An 18869-nucleotide genomic window follows, 5' to 3' on the forward strand; every position below is an offset into this window, starting at 1 on the left:
TAAGCCTCCTCAATATCGCATATAAGGTTCTATCGAGCGTATTGTGTGAAAGATTAAAGCCCACCGTCAACAAACTGATTGGACCTTATCAGTGTAGCTTCAGACCTGGAAAATCAACAACCGCCCAGATATTCACCATTCACCATTCGCCAAATCTTGGAAAAGGCCCGTGAAAGGATAATCGACACTCACCACCTCTTCGTCGATTTCAGAGCTGCTTTCGACTGCGCGAAAAGGAGCTGCTTTTAAGCCGCGATGTCTGAATTTGGTATCCCCGCAAAATTAATACGGCTATGTAAACTGGCGTTGAGCAACACCAAAAGCTCCGTCAGAATCGGGAAGGACCTCTACGAGCCGTTCGATACCAAACGAGGTTTCAGACAAGGCGACTCCCTATCGTGCGATTTCTTCAACCTGCTTCTGGAGAAAATAATTGAGTGTTGTAATCCGTTGAGTGGGACTTGAGAGTGCTCGGGAGAAAGCTTTTTCGGTAGATTTATGTTCCTTTGCATATTGGCAACGACAAGTACCACTGTCGATGAGAGTAAAGAAAGAGTGAGAAAATAAATGAAGCGGTCGAAAAGTTTATAATATAAATATGTATAATGATTTTCGTTGCCCGGTGGCCCTTTAAGCTGACTATACGAGTATTATATCATTTAATATGAAGGGTATCTCAGTTCAATGGATATATTTCATTAAAACGAAATCGGTCGATCCGCTAATCCCCTAAGGTAGTTAGTATCGGCGATTCAGACAAATAAGCAGCTTCTTGGAGAGAAAAGGATTGTGTGCAAAATTTCAGATCGATATCTCAAAAACTGAGGGATGAGTTCGTAACTGCAGACAGACATACGGACAAACGAACATAGCTAAATAAAATCCGCTCTTTACGCTGATCTGCTACATATATTTATGTATATATATATATATATATATATATAAGAGTATCCGATGTTTCCTTCTACTTAAGAGTTACAAGCTTCATTGCGAACTAAATATAGCTTGTTCAGGGTATAAAGATATTTGAACAACTCATGGTATGGATTAACAATCAAACGAAAGCTGTGATGTGAATTCCGTAGGTGTATATATGTGTGTGTATATCCATATCTATATATATTTTGGCATTTTAAGTTTTTCCAAATGCAGAAAAAACTCAACCGAAAGTAAAAAACAGATCATAAAGATAAGCGCAAGATTTTAGCTTCACAAGCATCAGCAATGCTATTCCCCATGCTAATTTATGAAAATATAAAAGCAGCAGGCTGTTTTCTTGAAATCAGTGCTTGCGGTAAAATCAAATGAGTCTGACCACCAGATCCATAGATAAAGTTTCACCCTAAATTTAAAAAAAAAAAAGTATCCATAAAATGTTGCACGTCAGCATCAGGATGAGCACCATCCTCGCGATTGCCAGCGTGGTGCTAGCCAATCAGCCGCCAGGTAAGCCTGCGATCCTCGCACTAAAAATTTATTTTAACTTAAATTAATTTGAAAAAAATTATATAAAATTGTCTAGTTGATGTGCACGTACCGTATGCATTTTCGGACAACAGTCGTATCGCATTTACCGGTATAGGTATGGCGCAAACCAATGAGAAAGTACCCAAAGAAGAACTAGATCCCAATTTTTGGCGACGCTCGGCGAATGAGGAGTTGCAGAAACGCCTAAGCAACAAGCTAAATACCAACAAAGCCAAGAATGTGATTTTCTTTCTCGGTGATGGCATGCCGCTGACTACAGTGGCTGCGGCGCGTATACTCAAGGGACAGCGCGAAGGTAAACCGGGTGAGGAGTCACAACTTAGCTTTGAGAAATTCCCCTACACCGGCTTGAGCAGAGTGAGTAGAAGAGATATGTCGTATATATCATCTGCTAAGTGCTAATCAGATAATATAACTCCGTAGACTTACTGTACGAACGCCCAAGTAGCCGATTCGGCATGCACCTCGACCGCTTACCTCACAGGTGTTAAGACAAATATTCTTTTCCTGGGTGTTAGTCCAAATATGAACTTCAATGACTGTAAATCATCCATGGATCCAGCTAATGATCTTACATCACTCTACGATTGGGCACAGGCCGCTGGTAAGTCTACCGGTTTCGTCACTACAACCACGTTGACACACGCCAGTCCCAGCGGCGGTTACGCGCACGTCTCGAATCGTTTGTGGGAGTGTGATACCGATGTACGCACCTACCTTGGCGACGATTACACATCGGATTGTATCGATATTGCCACACAGTTGGTTACCGAAGAACCGGGACGTAAATTGGACTTCATAATGGGTGGTGGTATTGGTAAATTTTTACCCAAAACCATGATCGATCCATTCGGTAATCCCGGTGAACGTTCGGATGGTAAGAATTTGCTCTCTGAATGGCAACGCCGACACGATGGTGGCGTTTTTGTTAGCAGTCGCAAACAGATGAACGCTATCAATATAGAAAAAACCACCAGTGTTTTGGGTATATTCCAATCGAAATTGATGAATTACCATCATCATGCTACCGAAAGTGAGCCCACCTTGGCCGAAATGACCGAAACGGCAATCAAGTTTTTGCGTAAGAACGATAATGGTTACTTCGTATTCATTGAGGGTGGTCTCATCGATTATGGTAATCACGCAAATATGCCTGGCCTCAGTCTTGATGAGACTTTAGAACTTTCAAAGGCCGTGGAGTTGGCGCTTAATATGACAGATCCCAAAGATACACTCATCGTTGTCACAGCGGATCACTCCCATCCACTTAGCATCTCCGGTTATCCCGAACGTGGCAATGATATTTTAGGTTTGAATAACATGGGTGTCGACTCCAATGGCGTTAGCTATGCTACTCTCAATTATGCTATTGGTCCTGAACAATACTTGGATGAGCATGGCAATCGTAGAGAGTTGTTCGGAGAATTCGGCGGCGATCCAGGTATGTCAAGGCATCTTTCTATTTTGCTTATTTGAATGTGTAATCATCTCGCCAATCTTTCTTATAGACTTTCTATACCCAAGTTATATCAAGTCTTCCATGGGCAATCATGCCGGTGATGATGTTGGTGTCTGGGCCTCCGGTCCACATGCTCATCTCTTCACTGGCCACTTGCAGCAAAACACACTTCCCCATCTGATGGCATATGCTGCCTGTATCGGTGATGGCGCTAAGTGCTGTGACTAGATCGTTGAGTTGGTGTCCCCGATTTGCTATCGCCCAGTCGTCCGTAGATTGTGAAAATAGAAGTGCCGTCCTTAGAACTTCGTCCGGTTATCTAAAAATTCAATAAATTAGTATTATTTTTGGAATTTTATTTCGTCTAAAATAAATCTTTTTAATTTGCATCAATTCTAATTTTATTTATAAACTGTTAGCCTCTTGGAGTGATCTTTTAGTAACCGAGTTTCTTTACAATAATTTATGGGTTTCTTAATCTCAGGTTCAGCAGATTTGGAATATAACAAGTTAACCAGATAACAACTTAATTATTATCACACTAATAAAAAAAAATATGTTCACACTTCAACTAACATAAAAATTGGCAATTTTAGGTATTTTGTTCACGCCAGACACGTGTTTTCTACCCAGCTCCCGTAGACGAACCATTATAAAACGCTTAGTTGTTGATAAAAAATGTCAGATAAAGTTTAAAGCATACATAATGCAAAACAGGGAAGTTTATTATACTTGCTTTATTTAAATACTGTAAACACTTGATATGCAGAACTCATTTCATAAAATTGTTTCATTCATACTCTGTGCGGCCCTGGGGGTCGAACAAAGATATCGTCAATACATCTTCACTGTATTTATGCTTATCGTGATTTTGACAGCTCGTGACGTTTATGGATTTGTGTCAGATTTTGTCAATGTGTTCAATGAGGTTTGCCATTTTGTCATGTCACATTTCACTTAGAAACTGGCAGGACATGAACATTTCATTTCGATTGGACCCCATACCATAAAGCTGATGCTGAGCAAGGATGGAGTGGTATTGGCAGCAACTCCAAGACATGCGCCATGACAAGTTGCTAATGGGTTGTTACAACTTACTTTTTCTTTATTGTCGAGTGTCCACAGCGCGCCAGTCATTCTTCCTTTTCATGGTTTGATCCCAATTGGAGATTCCAAGTGCAGCCAGGCATTTCTTCATCTGGTTTTTCCAATGGCGCTGAGGTCTTCCTCTTACTGTGCTTCTCTTGGTACTGTGTCGAATACTCTCAGAGCTGGAATGTCTTCATCCATTTGGACGATTTGACCTACCCAGCGTAGCCACTGTCTCTTAATTCAATTACCTATGAATAACTTGTACAATTTATCGTTCTGTCGACTGCGGTATTCGCCGTTGCCAATGCGCAAAGGACCATAAATCTTCCACTGAATCTTTCTTTTGAAAACTCGTATCCTCGGTTAATCAGATGTTGTCATCGTCTATGTGTCTGCATCACATAACATAATGGGAATACTGAGGGACTTATAGAGTTTGGGCATTGTTCGTTGAGAGAGAACATTATTTCTCACTTGTCTACTCAGTCTGAAGTAGCTCCTGTTGGCAAGCGTTATTTAGCGTTGGATTTCGAGACTGGCGTTGTTTTTGCTGTTAATGCTGGTTCCAAGATAGACGAAATTATCTGCGACTTCGAAGTTATGACTGTCAACAGTGACTTGGTTGCCTAGTCGCGAGTTTGTTTGATGACAGCAGAAATTTCATCATTGAGCAATACCAAAAGCTTCGTCAGCTTACAATCCGTATTATCTTTGAGAAGATAAAAAATTGAGACGTAGCGGCCATAGGCTGTCGGCTTTAAAATCGACGAAGAGGTGGTGTGTGTCGATTCTCCTTAAACGGGTCTTTCCCAAGCTTTGATGCACGGTAAATATCTGGTCGATTGTAAATTTTCCTGATGTAAACGATCAATCAATTTGTTGATGGTGGGCTTCAGTCTTTCACACAATACGCTCGAGAGAACCTTATATGCGATATTGAGAAGACTTATCCCATGGTAGTTGGCATTGACTGTGTGGTCTCTCATTTTGTGGATTGAGCGAAACACACTTAAAATCCAATCATTGCTCATACTTGGGCATACCATGTGTAAAAGTTCACGCAAGTGAGGAAAGTTCTCTGAGCGGCATTCACTTGTGAGGGGCCAGAAGCTTGGAACTCGAGACGTAAGAAAACACCCCCAGTGAAAAGATCAAAACAACCTCTTACCCCCCTTTTGTATAAGCACATAAATTGGTATTAAATTATTTCTGTTTTTTTTTTTGGTTTGTATTCTCCTTACAGAGGCCGCACTGTACGTACATTGTTTCCAAGCAGAAATTATGTTAAAGGCTTAATAATGCAATAACATTGCTTATTTTAGTAAGTGAAAGCCTAAGAATAGCAAACAACTGAGATAGTGATAGCACTTTTGTCCAGGTGAGTGCTGAAACCATAAAAAAAAATTATCATAAATATTTTTAAAAATAATTTTTATAACAAAAGTGTAAAATTCAAAGTACGAAAATAACTATTGCTTACCAATCCTTTTCAAACTCTGCCAAATATAACTGTAATTCGATTTGCATAAGCTTACTTTAATTCAATATTTACGCAAAAGTGCTGCAGAAATCACAAATCCCAAGCTCAACATTAATGTGAAAAATCTAAAATCATTTACACAAATATATATATGTATATAACATAATACATGCAAATACTTACATGCATTACGTATGTATGTACATCAATTTATACATAGTCCGCATAACCAGGGATTTGGCCGCCAATGCCAAGCATTTACTCACTTCTGTATAATTTTCCGGTTGGCTGCGTGTCTATAAGGGAGGCACATTTCAGCTAAATATGTGTGTAATTTAAAATTGAATAGTGTGCATTTTTTCACTTTGGTTTTTCTTTTTGTTTTTTTTCTTTTCGATTTTAAAAAGTTTTCCGCATTCGCGCGCAAATTCGTACCCAGTTGCTGTTTCTTTTGCAAGCGCCACCAACACCTTCAGCAACACCAACACCAACCCAAAACACATATATACACACATTTATACACACATATAGTATATGTATTTCAGCATGCAACCGCAACCTCAGACCATATGTCCGCTCGCCTGACTACTCAACCGGTCATAGCCGTTGCACAGTGGCCAAGTGCCATAATAAAAACATTTGCATAAATCGAAGCTTTTATGAGCATTTAATGCACTCACACATACACGCACACAAATGCAAGCAAGCACTCGAAGAGTGTAGAGCAACTGCCCCTCTACGTCGAGTTCGACTTTTTGTGGCAAGCTTAGCTACATACGTTTATGTGTGTGTGGGTGTAGTTGATGCATGCGTAGTCGGAGCAAATAAAAATGCTATCAAATTAAATAAAATGCATACACGCATGCCTTATATGTCAGCAGTGGGCTTGAAAGTATGTAAAAAAGTAAGAAATTTCATATTTCCGTTTAAATCATATCAACGGCTATTGAATGTTAAACAAGTGGGGCGATAACTGACTGCTTGCCAAGGACGTTCAATAACAACTTCCACTTACTTTCTTAAATGCAAAATAATATAAATTGACAAGCTGTTAAATTTGACCCGGACTGAAAAAAAAGAAAAGAATTCACGCATTTTAATGCAAATATTTAATAGGTCATTGGCTGCTTCAAAATAGGCCTCAGTTTCGGCGATCTCCTCTTCATTCGAAGAAAATTTCTTCGCAGCCATCATTTTTTTGAGATCTGGGAGCAGGAAATAGTCGCTGAGGGCCATATCTGTAGAAAACGTTGGATGCGAAAGCATTTCGAAACCCAATTCATGGATTTTCGCTTGTGTCTCGTTGTATTGTCTTGGTGAAACAGCACTTGCTTTTCTTCAAATGGGGCCATTTTTCGGGAATTTCGTCCTTCAAACGGTCCAATAATGCTCTTAAATAATCAGTTTTGATGGACCTTCCTTTTTCAATGTAATCAATGAAATTTATTCTCGTCTGTTGCGTTTTTTACGATTTAGAGCAGGTTCATCGTCTACAGTCCACTCAGTTTACTGTCTAGTGGAGTTCGGAGTGAACTGATATCGACAAAATCTTAGGTTTTTTGCGCTTAAACATCTCCAAACATTGCTTCGAATCATCAACTCCTCACGCGGCACCCATTTTGCACGAAGCTCTCTCATACCCAAATATTCGTGAATGATCCGTTGGTATCTTTAGAGTACCTGCTATCTCAAACAAACCTATTTTATGATCATCCAAAACTGTTTTGTGAATTTATTAGGTGTTTTCATCGGTAACAACCTCTTTTAGGCATCCACTGCGTTCACCGTCTTCGGTGCTTATTTTACCACGTCGAAACTTAGCGTACCAATCCTTAAAGGTTTATTTTCCTAGAGCACCTGATCTTTCCAACGGAGTGAAGGTCTTCCTCTTCCTCTTCTTCCCCTGGCGGATGCTCCATCTAATACCTTCAGAACTGGAGTGCTTTTGTCCATACGTACGACATGGCCATGTCCGCGTAGCCGCTGTCTTTTAATTCGCTAAACTATGTCAATGTCACCAATGTATCTCATACAGATCCTCATTCCATCCAATGCGATATTTGCCGTTTCCAACGCACAAAGAAACATAAATTTTTGGCAGAACCTTTCTTTCGAAAACTCGCAACATCGACTCATCAGTTGTTGTCATCGTCCATGCCTCTGCACCATATAGCAGGACGGATACGATGAGTGACTTATAGAGTTTGATTTTTGTTCGTCGGAAGAGGATTTTACTTCCCAATTGCCTACTCAGTCCAAGCAAGCACCTGTTAACAAGAGTTATTCTGCGTTAGATTTCGAGGCTGACATTTTTGTTACTGCTAATGCTGGTTTCAAGATAGACAAAATTATCTACGACTTCGAAGTTATGACTGTCAACTGTGACGTGGGAGCTTAGTCGTGAGAGCGACAACTGTTTGTTTGATGACAGGAGATATTTCAACTCGTTCTCGTGCACTGCCAGACCATTTCTTTTGTTTCTTTATCTAGTCTAGAGAAAGCAGAACTAACGTCACGGGCGTTGAGGCCAATGATGTCAATATTATCGGCATCTTCTAGAAGATTGTACCTGCTCGAATAAGTTCTGAAGCTCGAACTATTTTCTCCAGCAGCAGGTTGAAAAAGTCGCACGATACGCAGTTGCCTTGTCTGAAACCTCGTTTGGTATCGAACTGCTCGGAGAGGTCCTTCCCGATTCTGACGGAGCTTTAAGTGCCGCTCAACGTCAGTTTACATAGCCGTATTAGTTTTGCGGGGATACCAAATTCAGACATCGCGGCATAAAGGCAGCTCCTTTTCGTGCTGTCAAATGCCCCTTTGAAGTCGACAAAAGGAGATTTGTATCGTTCTCTTCTCACAGATCTTTTCGATAATTTGGCATGGTGAATATCTGGTTGATTTTCCAATTCTAATGCCACACTGATAAGGTCCAATCAGTTGAAGAACTTCACTTAAATGCGGATTGTGGCTAGACGTTCATCCACCGGGATGAATGACAGCACTCGGCGAAGTAGTCTCTTTCCCACCACGAATCCCACACCGAATTTGCGGTCCTTTATGTGGTCAAGTGAATGGCAATCCATTCCACATGACTTCATCCTTCACGTATGGGATTACATGTACTCCTTGGGGTGGCCTACGACGAAACCGAAACGTTTAAAATTTCATCAAAAATGAACAAATCAAAAACAGTACAGGTGTGTTTGCTGCTAATTATGTAGTTTACAACAACACCTGCTGTCACGGAACGCCACATGCCTCGTAGGGAATTAAATAAAAGAGATAATATGCTGTGGGCGATATTGGTTGCCACAAATGTTCACACTGCCATACAAATAAACACATATGTATATAGTAAATAAACAGATATGATGTAGTCACCATATTTCGCCGCTGCAGGAAACCGCATTCATTCTTCATACACACACACACACACACAATTACAGCTCTATCACTCCATTCATCACGTGTACACACACTTTCGTGAATATTCAGTATGTAAATACAATCAACTCGTGTGTTAGCAGCCGAGAGCGTTTTTGATTGACTTTTATTAACACCGAAGCCACACTGGTGGCAACATTTGACTTTATAAACAACCTACAAACTGGCACTGAGCCATGCAAATGTTGGCATTCAAAAGCAGAAATGTATTTATTTGTGTTGTAGATAATAGTCACACCTGCAAGCATAGCTGTAACTGCCAAATTTTTGCCCAACATTGTATGTTTGCATGTTTGCATATATGTATGTATATACATACATATGTATGTACTATATATTATATTACATTAATATACAAAGGTACTATGTAGATATTTGTAAACAATCACCCACAATTCAAACTAAATAAAATTTACAAAGAAATTTAGCAAATAATAGTGTAGGAAATACAATTTACTGCAGAATTAGTAGTGGCTACATTAATAACTAGTTCCGGTCTAACCCCAAAGTAACTAGTTTAATGCAAAGCAACTAATTTTATTTAATTTATTAATGGAGGATATAAAAATTATCTTTAATTGAGACTGGTTTTGGACTAGACCCAAAAACACCACAGGTGAACTAGTTCCAAAACAACCAGTTTAATGCAAAGTGACAAAAAATTCTTCAAATTTAAATAAATAACAGAAATGAAGCCAAATTATTTCCAATATGTATTCAAAGCATAACGATTGTGAGAATGTGCTATGTTCCTAAGGGCTGGAATCCGGAAAAAGCTCCTACATCAGGCCCAGGTTGAAAACGATGGAAAGACTTATGAATCTGTACATTAGGAGAAAAAAACCAAGGGGTAAACTGTTAAAGGCCCTGCAAACCCACATCAAAGACAGATCGGTCAAAACTGCTTTACACGATCATGGCTGGAGGGCATCGGTTGCTATATATTGCTGTAGAAGAGGAAAAGATGTATACTCTCAGAAAAGTCAATGAGCTAACCAGAGCGGGCACTCTTACTCCGCCTACATCAGAATGGGAGCGAGTTTGATCTTCATATTGCGTTCTAATACCGGACCAATGAACCACCCGTATACTGAGCAGCTTGACAACTCTCTTCTGTGTGACTGCCACATCTTTTAGGCCAGAAGTAGAACCCAGAAGACCTTTCATTTACTTACCCTTCGCTACGTGCATATTACTGCAATACTATAGGACAACACAAATTTTTGGTAGGCTGTGTCGATTCGTAAGAGTAATATATTATATAGAAGTTTTTAGGTAACACAACGGACCAGCGCTCTAAGCTATCCAGGTGAGATTCTTCTTAATCTAACATTCTTTTGAGTGCACTCCTCTTGACGAATACACTTCTTCTTGCGTAGTCACCGCTTACGCGATTATAGCCGAGTTAACAACCGCGCGCCAGTCGTTTCTTCTTTTCGCTACGTGGCGCCAATTAGATATTCCAAGTGAAGACAGGTCCTTCTTCACTTGGTCCTTCCAACGGAGTGGAGGTCTTCCTCTTCCTCTGTCGCCGCTGTCTTTTAATTCGCTGAACTATGTCAATGTCATCGTATATCTCGTACAGCTCATCGTTCCATCGAATGCGATATTCGCCGTGGCCAACGCGCAAAGGACCATAAATCTTTCGCAGAACTTTTCTCTCGAAAACTCGCAACGTCAACTCATCCGTTGTTGACATCGTCCAAGCCTCTGCACCATATAGCAGGACGGGAATTATGAGTGACTTATAGAGTTTGGTTTTGTTTGCCGAGAGAGGACTTTGCTTCTCAATTGCCTACTCAGTAAGAAGTAGCACCTGTTGGCAAGAGTTATCCTGCGTTGGATTTCTAGGCTGACATTGTTGGTGGCGTTTACGCTGGTTCCAAGATAGACGAAATTATCTACAACTTCAAAGCTATGATTGTCAACAGTGACGTGAGTGCCAAGTCGCGAGTGCGACGACTGTTTGTTTGATGACAGAAGATATTTCGTCTTGAACTCGTTCGCTGCCAGACCCATTTGTGTTGCTTCCTTGTCCAGAACTAACGGCGCGGGTGTTGAGGCCGATGATATCAATATTTTTCCAGGTCTGAAGCCACACTGATAAGGTCCAATCAGTTTGTTGACGGTAGGCTTTAATCTTTCACACAATACGCTCGATAGAACCTTATATGCGATATTGAGGAGGCTTATCCCACGGTAGTTGGCGCAGATTGTGGGGTCTCCTTTTTTTGAAGATTGGGCATAGCACACTTAAATTCCAATCGTTGGGCATGCTTTCGTCCGACCATATTTTACAAAGAAGCGGATCATCATCGATTGGGGAATCGGGATCGCCTTCTCCTGGCGTTGTGCATTCACTGCCATTCAACAGGCTGGAGAGGTTGTCCCTCCATAATTTAAGTCTGCTCTGGGCATCGGTGACTTGAAACCTTCTGTAAGCCGCCTTGATGAATACACCCTAGAACATAATTGGTTTGACTACGGTTTCGTACCCCCAGAAGTCCTTTTTTCCTATAGCTCCTCTACAGCAATAAGACAACTGATCAATTCCTTACTCTCTCTTCCATATTTGGCCTCAATAAAAGATTAATATCAAGGATAAGCCCCTGGTATTTCACCTTATTAACAGGTTGAAGACGTGAATCTCCTAAAGAGAGGAGAAGTACGTTAGGGATCTTGTACTTCCTAGTAAATGAAACCTCTTCACTTTTACTTGGATTGACGCCTAAGCCGCCCATAACATTACATTGTATCGACCGACCTTTGCCTTTCGACCTGCCTTTGCTATAAACATACTGGACACGAAACCCCTGGTATTTTGCTTTTAATATCCCTTTAAGATCCCTGTGTCTCTCCAATGTTTTCAATAGAAACCAGTACAACCGGAGCCAGTCTAGATTCCTCTGAAACATGGCCTAAATTAAGGCAGTTCGCGTAGTCGGCAGCCAGCAGCTTCATGACGTCTTGACGATATGCTTTAGTTGCGCCGATACGATGCCAACAAGGTCCGGGAACTTAGAGGTTTTCAATGAATTCAGTACCCAGATAAGCTGACGTTCATCCAAAATGTTCAAGAAACCTGTACAGCTCTCTCTCCGAGTGGCATTTCTTCAGCGAAGCGGTTCATGGGAAAATAGACATCTATTAGTATGCATATAAAACAACAACTAGAAACCATTTATCAATTTTTCTCCTAATCATAAAATTTCGTTTCCATTACTTTTCTTCCCTTCGTACCCGCAGCTGCTTATTATTCCACCAACGTATACCTCCGTTGCGCTTTTGAAAATAGTCATTTCCGCTCCAGAGCTGCACCACTTCCGGCTCAAATCGGCTGACATGCTGAAAATCAGCAGCTGCAACGGCATTTCAACCGGAATTAAGTGTGCTGCATGCACTCGGCTGGTACTTAAATGAAATTAGAAATTATTGACCTGTGTTGTTGGTCCGAATGCCGGAAAGCTTCCGAAACCTCAACTGATGGTCACCATATGGTGATTGCATTTTAAGGGATAGAATGTGTACCGCAAAGCAACACTCATATATACATATGTACAGATTTGTATATACCACATGCAGCGCAAAAGCTTTCTGCTTGTAAAGCTCTGTTAAACTGTTATGCGATTTCACTTTGTGCAAAAAATTGCCTATGCATTATTCTCTCTTTCGAAATCGTGTTGCATGCAAACAGCTTTCTCTTTATATGCTTTTGGCTATTTCAATTTGTGGTAAAAGTTAAATTGTTCCAAGATTTTTTTTTTTTTTTTTTTGTATTATAATGGGTTTTGAGTAAGGAGGATCCTCTAAAATTTATCCTAGACACTCACTTTTCATACAGTTCATCTCGTGCAGTGGTTCGACTTTGAGTTGCTATTAGCGAAACTCGCTGTCGTTTTCGGGAGGGAGTATCTTAGCTATGACCATCAATTCGTTGTAAGCCTTATATTTCTCAAGTCATAAGAACTGCACAACTTCATTGGTTATAAAGTTGTCGTGCAGCTGATTGGCTTTCATCTAGCGATCTCATAGAAATAATGAGCTTCTTTATACCTAGCAAACTCTAATTGCGAATAGTTTAAATTCCTTGGAAACTCATTTTGTACCGAATTTTTTTCAAATTACATAGAACCAAGACTTCATTTCATCAATTTTGTGGAGTCTTACTTGTGAAAAATAGATGCACCTTGAACATTTTGCTAAAAATCTTTGACCAGTTTTTTTTTACTATTAATTCTTAAACCCGCCTCGGCATCACTTCAAGCACGGTATTATACTCCATCTTGTTAAGGAACTTGGTGTGAATTGGTAATTCGGCCAGGAAAAGGAGATCCAAGACGAACTAAACACAACCTTTTCATTTCTCAGTAGAGAAAAAAGGACCATTGGTTCTGTTATCGACACAGTGACATATGTACATATATTCATCGACGGGTCAAAGGGTGAAATAGAGTCAGAAGCGGGCTTCTTTCGTAGTTATCCATATCCAAAAGATAGCTTCAAACTAAATGACTACAATTTAGTTTTTAGGCCAATATTGTTGGCAAAACAAAAGTGCCAAATGCGCTTTTGCTCTAACCAGCAAACCCATAGACCTTCTAGTGGACATTCAGCTTCATCTGGGTAGCCAGTCATATAGAAGGAAGGAAGAGTTAGCTCGCATGGGACAGTTGCCCTCAGTTCCTGTAAGAGTTACTTAAAGCAATGAACCCTAGAGCAACACCTCAGGTCTTAGAACAAAAATCATACCGCAAAGTTACTTTGGGATAGTGTGGATCGGGTACAAATCAAAAACTTTCTACTTCTAGACAAAAGGGAGTTTAGTTCTTTTTTGCAGTTAGGGCACCTACCCTTAAGATCTCATTTTCAAAAAATCTGTGCAATTCCTAACCTACAACCGGCTGAAACGGAATATCTTCTACGGCTCTCAATAATCCAACTAACGGTAACTTATCAAATTGACTTAGTTGCTGGGCAAGACCTATTTTGGTTACATATAATGGACTTAAAGATGGCCTAAGTGAGGCGCCTGCCAGGTTTGTCGCTCCTACGCCGCCTTTTTCATTCAAACAACCAAATATGATGTATTATGAGCTGCTAAAACGAGATGAAGTCATTAACGGGAAGTGCTATCGACAAATGTGCGGAAACTGGGATTAGACGCAAGCCCACAATTTTCCATCATTACTACGTCCGGCTTCATGCCGCAAGACCGGTTAAAAAATATTTGTTAAACAGCAGCTGGAGAGTTTTATCATCCGCCTTATAGACCGGATCTTACCCTTTCTGAACACCATCTGTTTCGGTCGATGCAGAGTCTCTGAAATGCGGTTCCGATAAAAAGATATCAAAGAATGGTTTGATGCCTTCATGACCGCTATACCGATGCGGTTCTTTTGGCATGCAACGGACGAAATTGAACATGAGAACATTTATAGCTTCCTAAAGACAATACTTTAAGTAATACTATTGCGTATCATTTTCTTTAGGAAAGATAACAACTTTGGAATCCAGTATAGTTATGTAAAATAGAATCCGAGTCTTTTAGAACCCTCTCAAACTAAACTTCAGGCTAAAGTGACATCATAAATCTCATGATATAACCAACTTTAGCTACAGTTTATTTTTACATACACGCTGCTATCTACGTCAAAATACGAATCAGTTAGATGCCGTTATTTTTATTTTATAACTTGCACGTTTAGCCAAATGAACAAAACAAGATAATGCAAATTAATTTTAAAGCACGTGAGCAACCGGCGTTGAAGGGCATTCACTGGGAAATTTATAGTTTAGCCGAGCTCTTGCGGGAATTGAGATGACAATTAAAAACACCACAAATGCCAAGACAAATATTTGCGCCTACTATGTAATAGATGAAACAAGTAGTGTGTAACGAAAGTGCACTATCATAACTGTAAAACTGCATAAGGAGAGAATTTCTATTATTTTCCGTTAGCTAATGACATTGCCGGTCACACAATCCAGCAGCAAGCGATAAAAGGCGCTCGATTTAGCATTTTGAAGGCAGTTGAATTGGACTTTGTTTTGCGGACGTTTGGTATACACGGTGGACGCGCAACTTACGACTTCGGTTTTCTAAATACAAAAATATTGCAATGTTAGTCAGAGACAGTAGTATGCCAGGCAAGTTATGGACGATGCTGTGGCTGATACAGTTAGTATCATCAGCTAGGGCTAACTTCCATGCGCCGCCGCCACCACGGAGTATTGCCGCGACCCGGGATTTCAACTTCGTCATGGGTGAGGGTTTGGCTCAAACTAACCGCATGGTGCCAACAGCCGAGTTAAATCCGCAATTTTGGAGGGATCAAGCCAATAGCGAGATAGAAAAAAAACTAAATGCCCCATTGAATAAGAATAAAGCGAAAAATGTCATCTTTTTTCTCGGTGACGGCATGCCAATCACCGCCATTACTTCGGCAAGGATTTTGCATGGACAGCGTGTTGGTTACTTGGGTGAAGAACAGCTATTATCATTTGAGAAGTTTCCGTACAGCGGTTTGAGCAGAGTGAGTTGGCAATATTGTGAAATTAAATATTTGCTTTTAGTTTACAATTTTTCTGGACTGAATTTTTAGACCTACTGTACCAATGGACAAGTAGCGGATTCAGCGTGTACATCGACCGCTTATTTGACTGGCGTGAAAACGAATTTACTGTTGCTGGGCGTAAATGCAAATGTCAACTATAACAATTGTACGGCCAGCATGGATCCCACCAATGATTTGACGTCGCTGTATGATTGGGCGCAGGCGGCGGGTAAAGCTACCGGCTTTATCACTACCACAACACTAACGCACGCCAGTCCATCGGGTGGTTATGCGCATGTCGCGAATCGGCAATGGCAAAGCGATGCCGATGTATTATCATATGACATCGATCCATCCGTCTGCACGGATATGGCACAGCAATTGATCACAGAAGAGCCGGGCAAGCGTTTGGATGTGCTTATGGGTGGTGGTATGGCTAAATTTCTGCCGAAGACGATAATAGACTCTTTCGGTAATCCCGGTGAACGGTTAGATAATCGAAATTTACTAACAACCTGGCAGAATCTACATCCAAATGGTGTCATCGTAAAAAATCGTGACGACTTGTTACGTGTCAATATTACACGAATATCGAATATTATGGGTCTCTTTAATAGCGAATTGATGAACTATAATTTGGTGGCAAACGACAAACAGCCGACACTAGCCGAAATGACCGGTGTCGCTTTGGCTTTTCTCAATCAAAAACCGAATGGTTATTTCATCTTTATCGAAGGTGGCCTTATAGACTATGGTAATCATGAGAATAAAGCCGGTACAGCTTTAGATGAGATTTTAGAGTTCGATAAAGCCATACAGCTGGCGCGTTCTATGACCGATCCAGCGGAAACATTAATCGTTGTGACAGCGGATCATGGGCATGGTTTATCCGTATCCGGTTATCCTGAGCGTGGTAATAACATATTGGGTTTGAATAATATGGGCACGGACATAAACGGTGTACCATATGCGACATTGAATTATGCACTTGGAACAAACCAATATCTGAACCCGGATAATAGCAGAATGGATTTGACGGGTAAAATGGGAAAACCAGGTAATAAATGATGAAACTGTTAGCAATTAATGGAAATTATTTTACATAACCTCAATTGCTTGTAAACACTTATGCCCCAAATATGTTTTTTCTGTTTAAGACTTCATTGCGCCCAGCTACATTAAGCAGGTAGTTGGTGCGCATTCAGGTGAGGATGTGTCCGTGTACGCTTCAGGTCCTTGGGAGCACCTCTTCTCAGGCGTTATGCAACAAAATCTATTACCGCATTTGATGGCTTATGCGAGTTGTATAGGGGACGGCCCGAAAATGTGCAGTTGAAAATGCATTTAGCGTTACAGGGTAAAACCGGATTGGTAGATATTAATGCACAGTGTTTAAGTTATAGAGTGACTTATAAAAAAAATATGTGAATATAATGTTTTTTATAGCTTGATGGACTAACATAATATATAGGTCATTGTAAATTGTGGTGTGCCTAAAAAATGAGTGTGATAACAACAATAAAGAAAGTGCTTAGTCAATTGTAGCCACTTGTTACAAAATTATTTATGATTCGTCGTACTTGCTATTTGTATTGTTGCAGCTTTAATGTGAAAATACTGAAATAAACAGAAGCCGCTTTTAAATTTGATTGCAATTTTTATTATGGTATAAACAAATATAGGTGATTTATTTCACTTCCCACTTGACACCTTTCCAAGGTCAAGCGTAAATTTACTGAAGATTCCGCTATCTTCTGTAATAAATCAACACAAAGTGCTCAGCAAATATGAGCAATAATTATTTAAGTACTCAGATTGTTTTTGTAAAAGTCCAAATATAGTTATCATTCCTCTACTACAGTGGCGTCTTAACTGACGAAGCGCCTTAGCCGAGTTCAGCTTCGTTTTTCTTTGCGATTCATGTGCCAGTCTTACGTAATAATACATTTCCGAAAATAAAAATATGTCTTGTTACGAATGTCACACACCAGCGTCACACAAATCGACGATTTCTATTTTGAAGACCTTTAAATTTCTACAACTTCATATTTGACTATTTGTGCATACGATTGTACATAAAACTTGCGCAGAATTTTTTTCACAAAACGAAGTAGGTCAAGTAACGGGGTTTTCAATAAGATCGCTACAAAAGTAGAGCGATAGGGATAGCAAACGATGCCATATTTTTCCCGCTCTTTTATCACTTCTCTTCAGTAAGGTTTGCCATTTCATCATGGAAATATAAACGACCCAACAACGAGTCAAAATTAAAAAATTTTGCTACCAAGTTTCGGAGTCTGTGTCTTTAACTTTAAGAGCGCTACGTCCAATTTATGGTCGTCATAATCAGATACAACAATTGAGCGTCTAGTGAAAAAATTAGAATCCACGGATTTAGATTCTTGGCCCACATTCTTACAAGATCAAATTGACGAAAGAACTGAAGCCGCTTGACCACCAAAATCGTCGTATGTTCGTGAATTGGGCTGAGCAACAACTTGCACATTATCCGAATTACAGTTCGACGCGGATTTTGGGCCAGCGGCGCCATTGGAAGGTTCTTCTCTCGTGATGATCACGACCGGCACTTTCATGTGAATGGGAATCGCTACCGCTTAATGATAACTGAATATTTTTTGCACGAATTGGATGATATGAACTTGGACAATATGCGGTTCTAACAGGACGGCGCGACAAGCCACACAGCGAATGTCACAATCGATTTATTGAAAACCAAGTTTGGTGAACGTGTTATCTGACGAAATGGTCCAGTCAATTGGCCGCTTCGGTTGTGTGGGGCTACGTAAAGTCTATGGTCTATGCCAACAAGACAGTGACGATTGACAAGCTTCATGCGAATATCGAACGTGAAATTGTGGAAAATAACCTCACTTTTGACCAAAAGCAACGATGAGTTGATGATTCAGAGAAGTGTTTGGAGAACGAGTTTTAGAGATCCAGTCGGTGAACTGGTCATCTTCTTACAACATGCTTTCAGCAAGTTACACTCAATTGATGGATGCGGCTTTTTCAGTGGAACGAACGAAAGAACTTATAGTTTTTACGAAAGAAAAAATGTTCGCTGTTAAAGAAATTTTTAAAACGATAAAACATTCAAAAACGCGAAAAGCTGTTATCCCATGGTTCAAAGTGGTCAGTTGCTGTTAGGGTTTGATGGGATGTCTCCTGTGAAGGCGCTACATTTATTCACTTCTGGGAAAAACCTGAATGAAAAGTGTGGCATCCGGATGTTTTAGAAGCCTTATTAGAGCAGTTAAGCAGTATTATCTTCTATGGATATCATTAGATCTACTACCAAAGTTTTGTCTCAGCACGCAGGGCAAACACCAGC

At 40.2% G+C, this 18869-nt stretch overlaps 2 protein-coding genes across 2 annotated transcripts; both read left to right on the plus strand.

Annotated features, from left to right (window-relative positions):
- The first annotated feature begins 1299 nt into the window (after positions 1-1299).
- LOC108969927 (alkaline phosphatase-like) lies at positions 1300-3340 on the plus strand. Its single transcript, XM_018934946.1, has 4 exons — positions 1300-1446; positions 1523-1845; positions 1912-2929; positions 2997-3340. The coding sequence occupies exons 1-4, from the start codon at positions 1374-1376 to the stop codon at positions 3173-3175; spliced, it is 1593 nt and encodes a 530-aa protein (XP_018790491.1). The 5' UTR covers positions 1300-1373; the 3' UTR covers positions 3176-3340.
- An 11637-nt stretch (positions 3341-14977) lies between these two features.
- On the plus strand, positions 14978-17161 carry LOC108969889 (alkaline phosphatase-like). Its single transcript, XM_018934875.1, has 3 exons — positions 14978-15496; positions 15566-16574; positions 16675-17161. Exons 1-3 carry the CDS (start codon positions 15083-15085, stop codon positions 16851-16853), a joined length of 1602 nt encoding a protein of 533 aa, XP_018790420.1. The 5' UTR covers positions 14978-15082; the 3' UTR covers positions 16854-17161.
- Positions 17162-18869: the final 1708 nt, after the last annotated feature.

Source organism: Bactrocera latifrons, unplaced genomic scaffold (assembly GCF_001853355.1).
Source record: "Bactrocera latifrons isolate USDA-ARS-PBARC rearing strain unplaced genomic scaffold, ASM185335v1 scaffold_27, whole genome shotgun sequence".
Taxonomy (NCBI): domain Eukaryota; kingdom Metazoa; phylum Arthropoda; class Insecta; order Diptera; family Tephritidae; genus Bactrocera; species Bactrocera latifrons.

Bases quoted from the DNA above. Each gene is read 5' to 3' on its own strand.
- LOC108969889 (XM_018934875.1), top strand. From the start codon at position 15,083: ATGTTAGTCAGAGACAGTAGTATGCCAGGCAAGTTATGGACGATGCTG. The intron at 15,497-15,565 runs GTGAGTTGGCAA...CTGAATTTTTAG, and splicing joins CGTACAGCGGTTTGAGCAGA to ACCTACTGTACCAATGGACA. The intron at 16,575-16,674 runs GTAATAAATGAT...TTTCTGTTTAAG, and splicing joins GGGTAAAATGGGAAAACCAG to ACTTCATTGCGCCCAGCTAC.
- LOC108969927 (XM_018934946.1), top strand. From the start codon at position 1,374: ATGTTGCACGTCAGCATCAGGATGAGCACCATCCTCGCGATTGCCAGC. The intron at 1,447-1,522 runs GTAAGCCTGCGA...AAAATTGTCTAG, and splicing joins GCTAGCCAATCAGCCGCCAG to TTGATGTGCACGTACCGTAT. The intron at 1,846-1,911 runs GTGAGTAGAAGA...ATAACTCCGTAG, and splicing joins CCTACACCGGCTTGAGCAGA to ACTTACTGTACGAACGCCCA.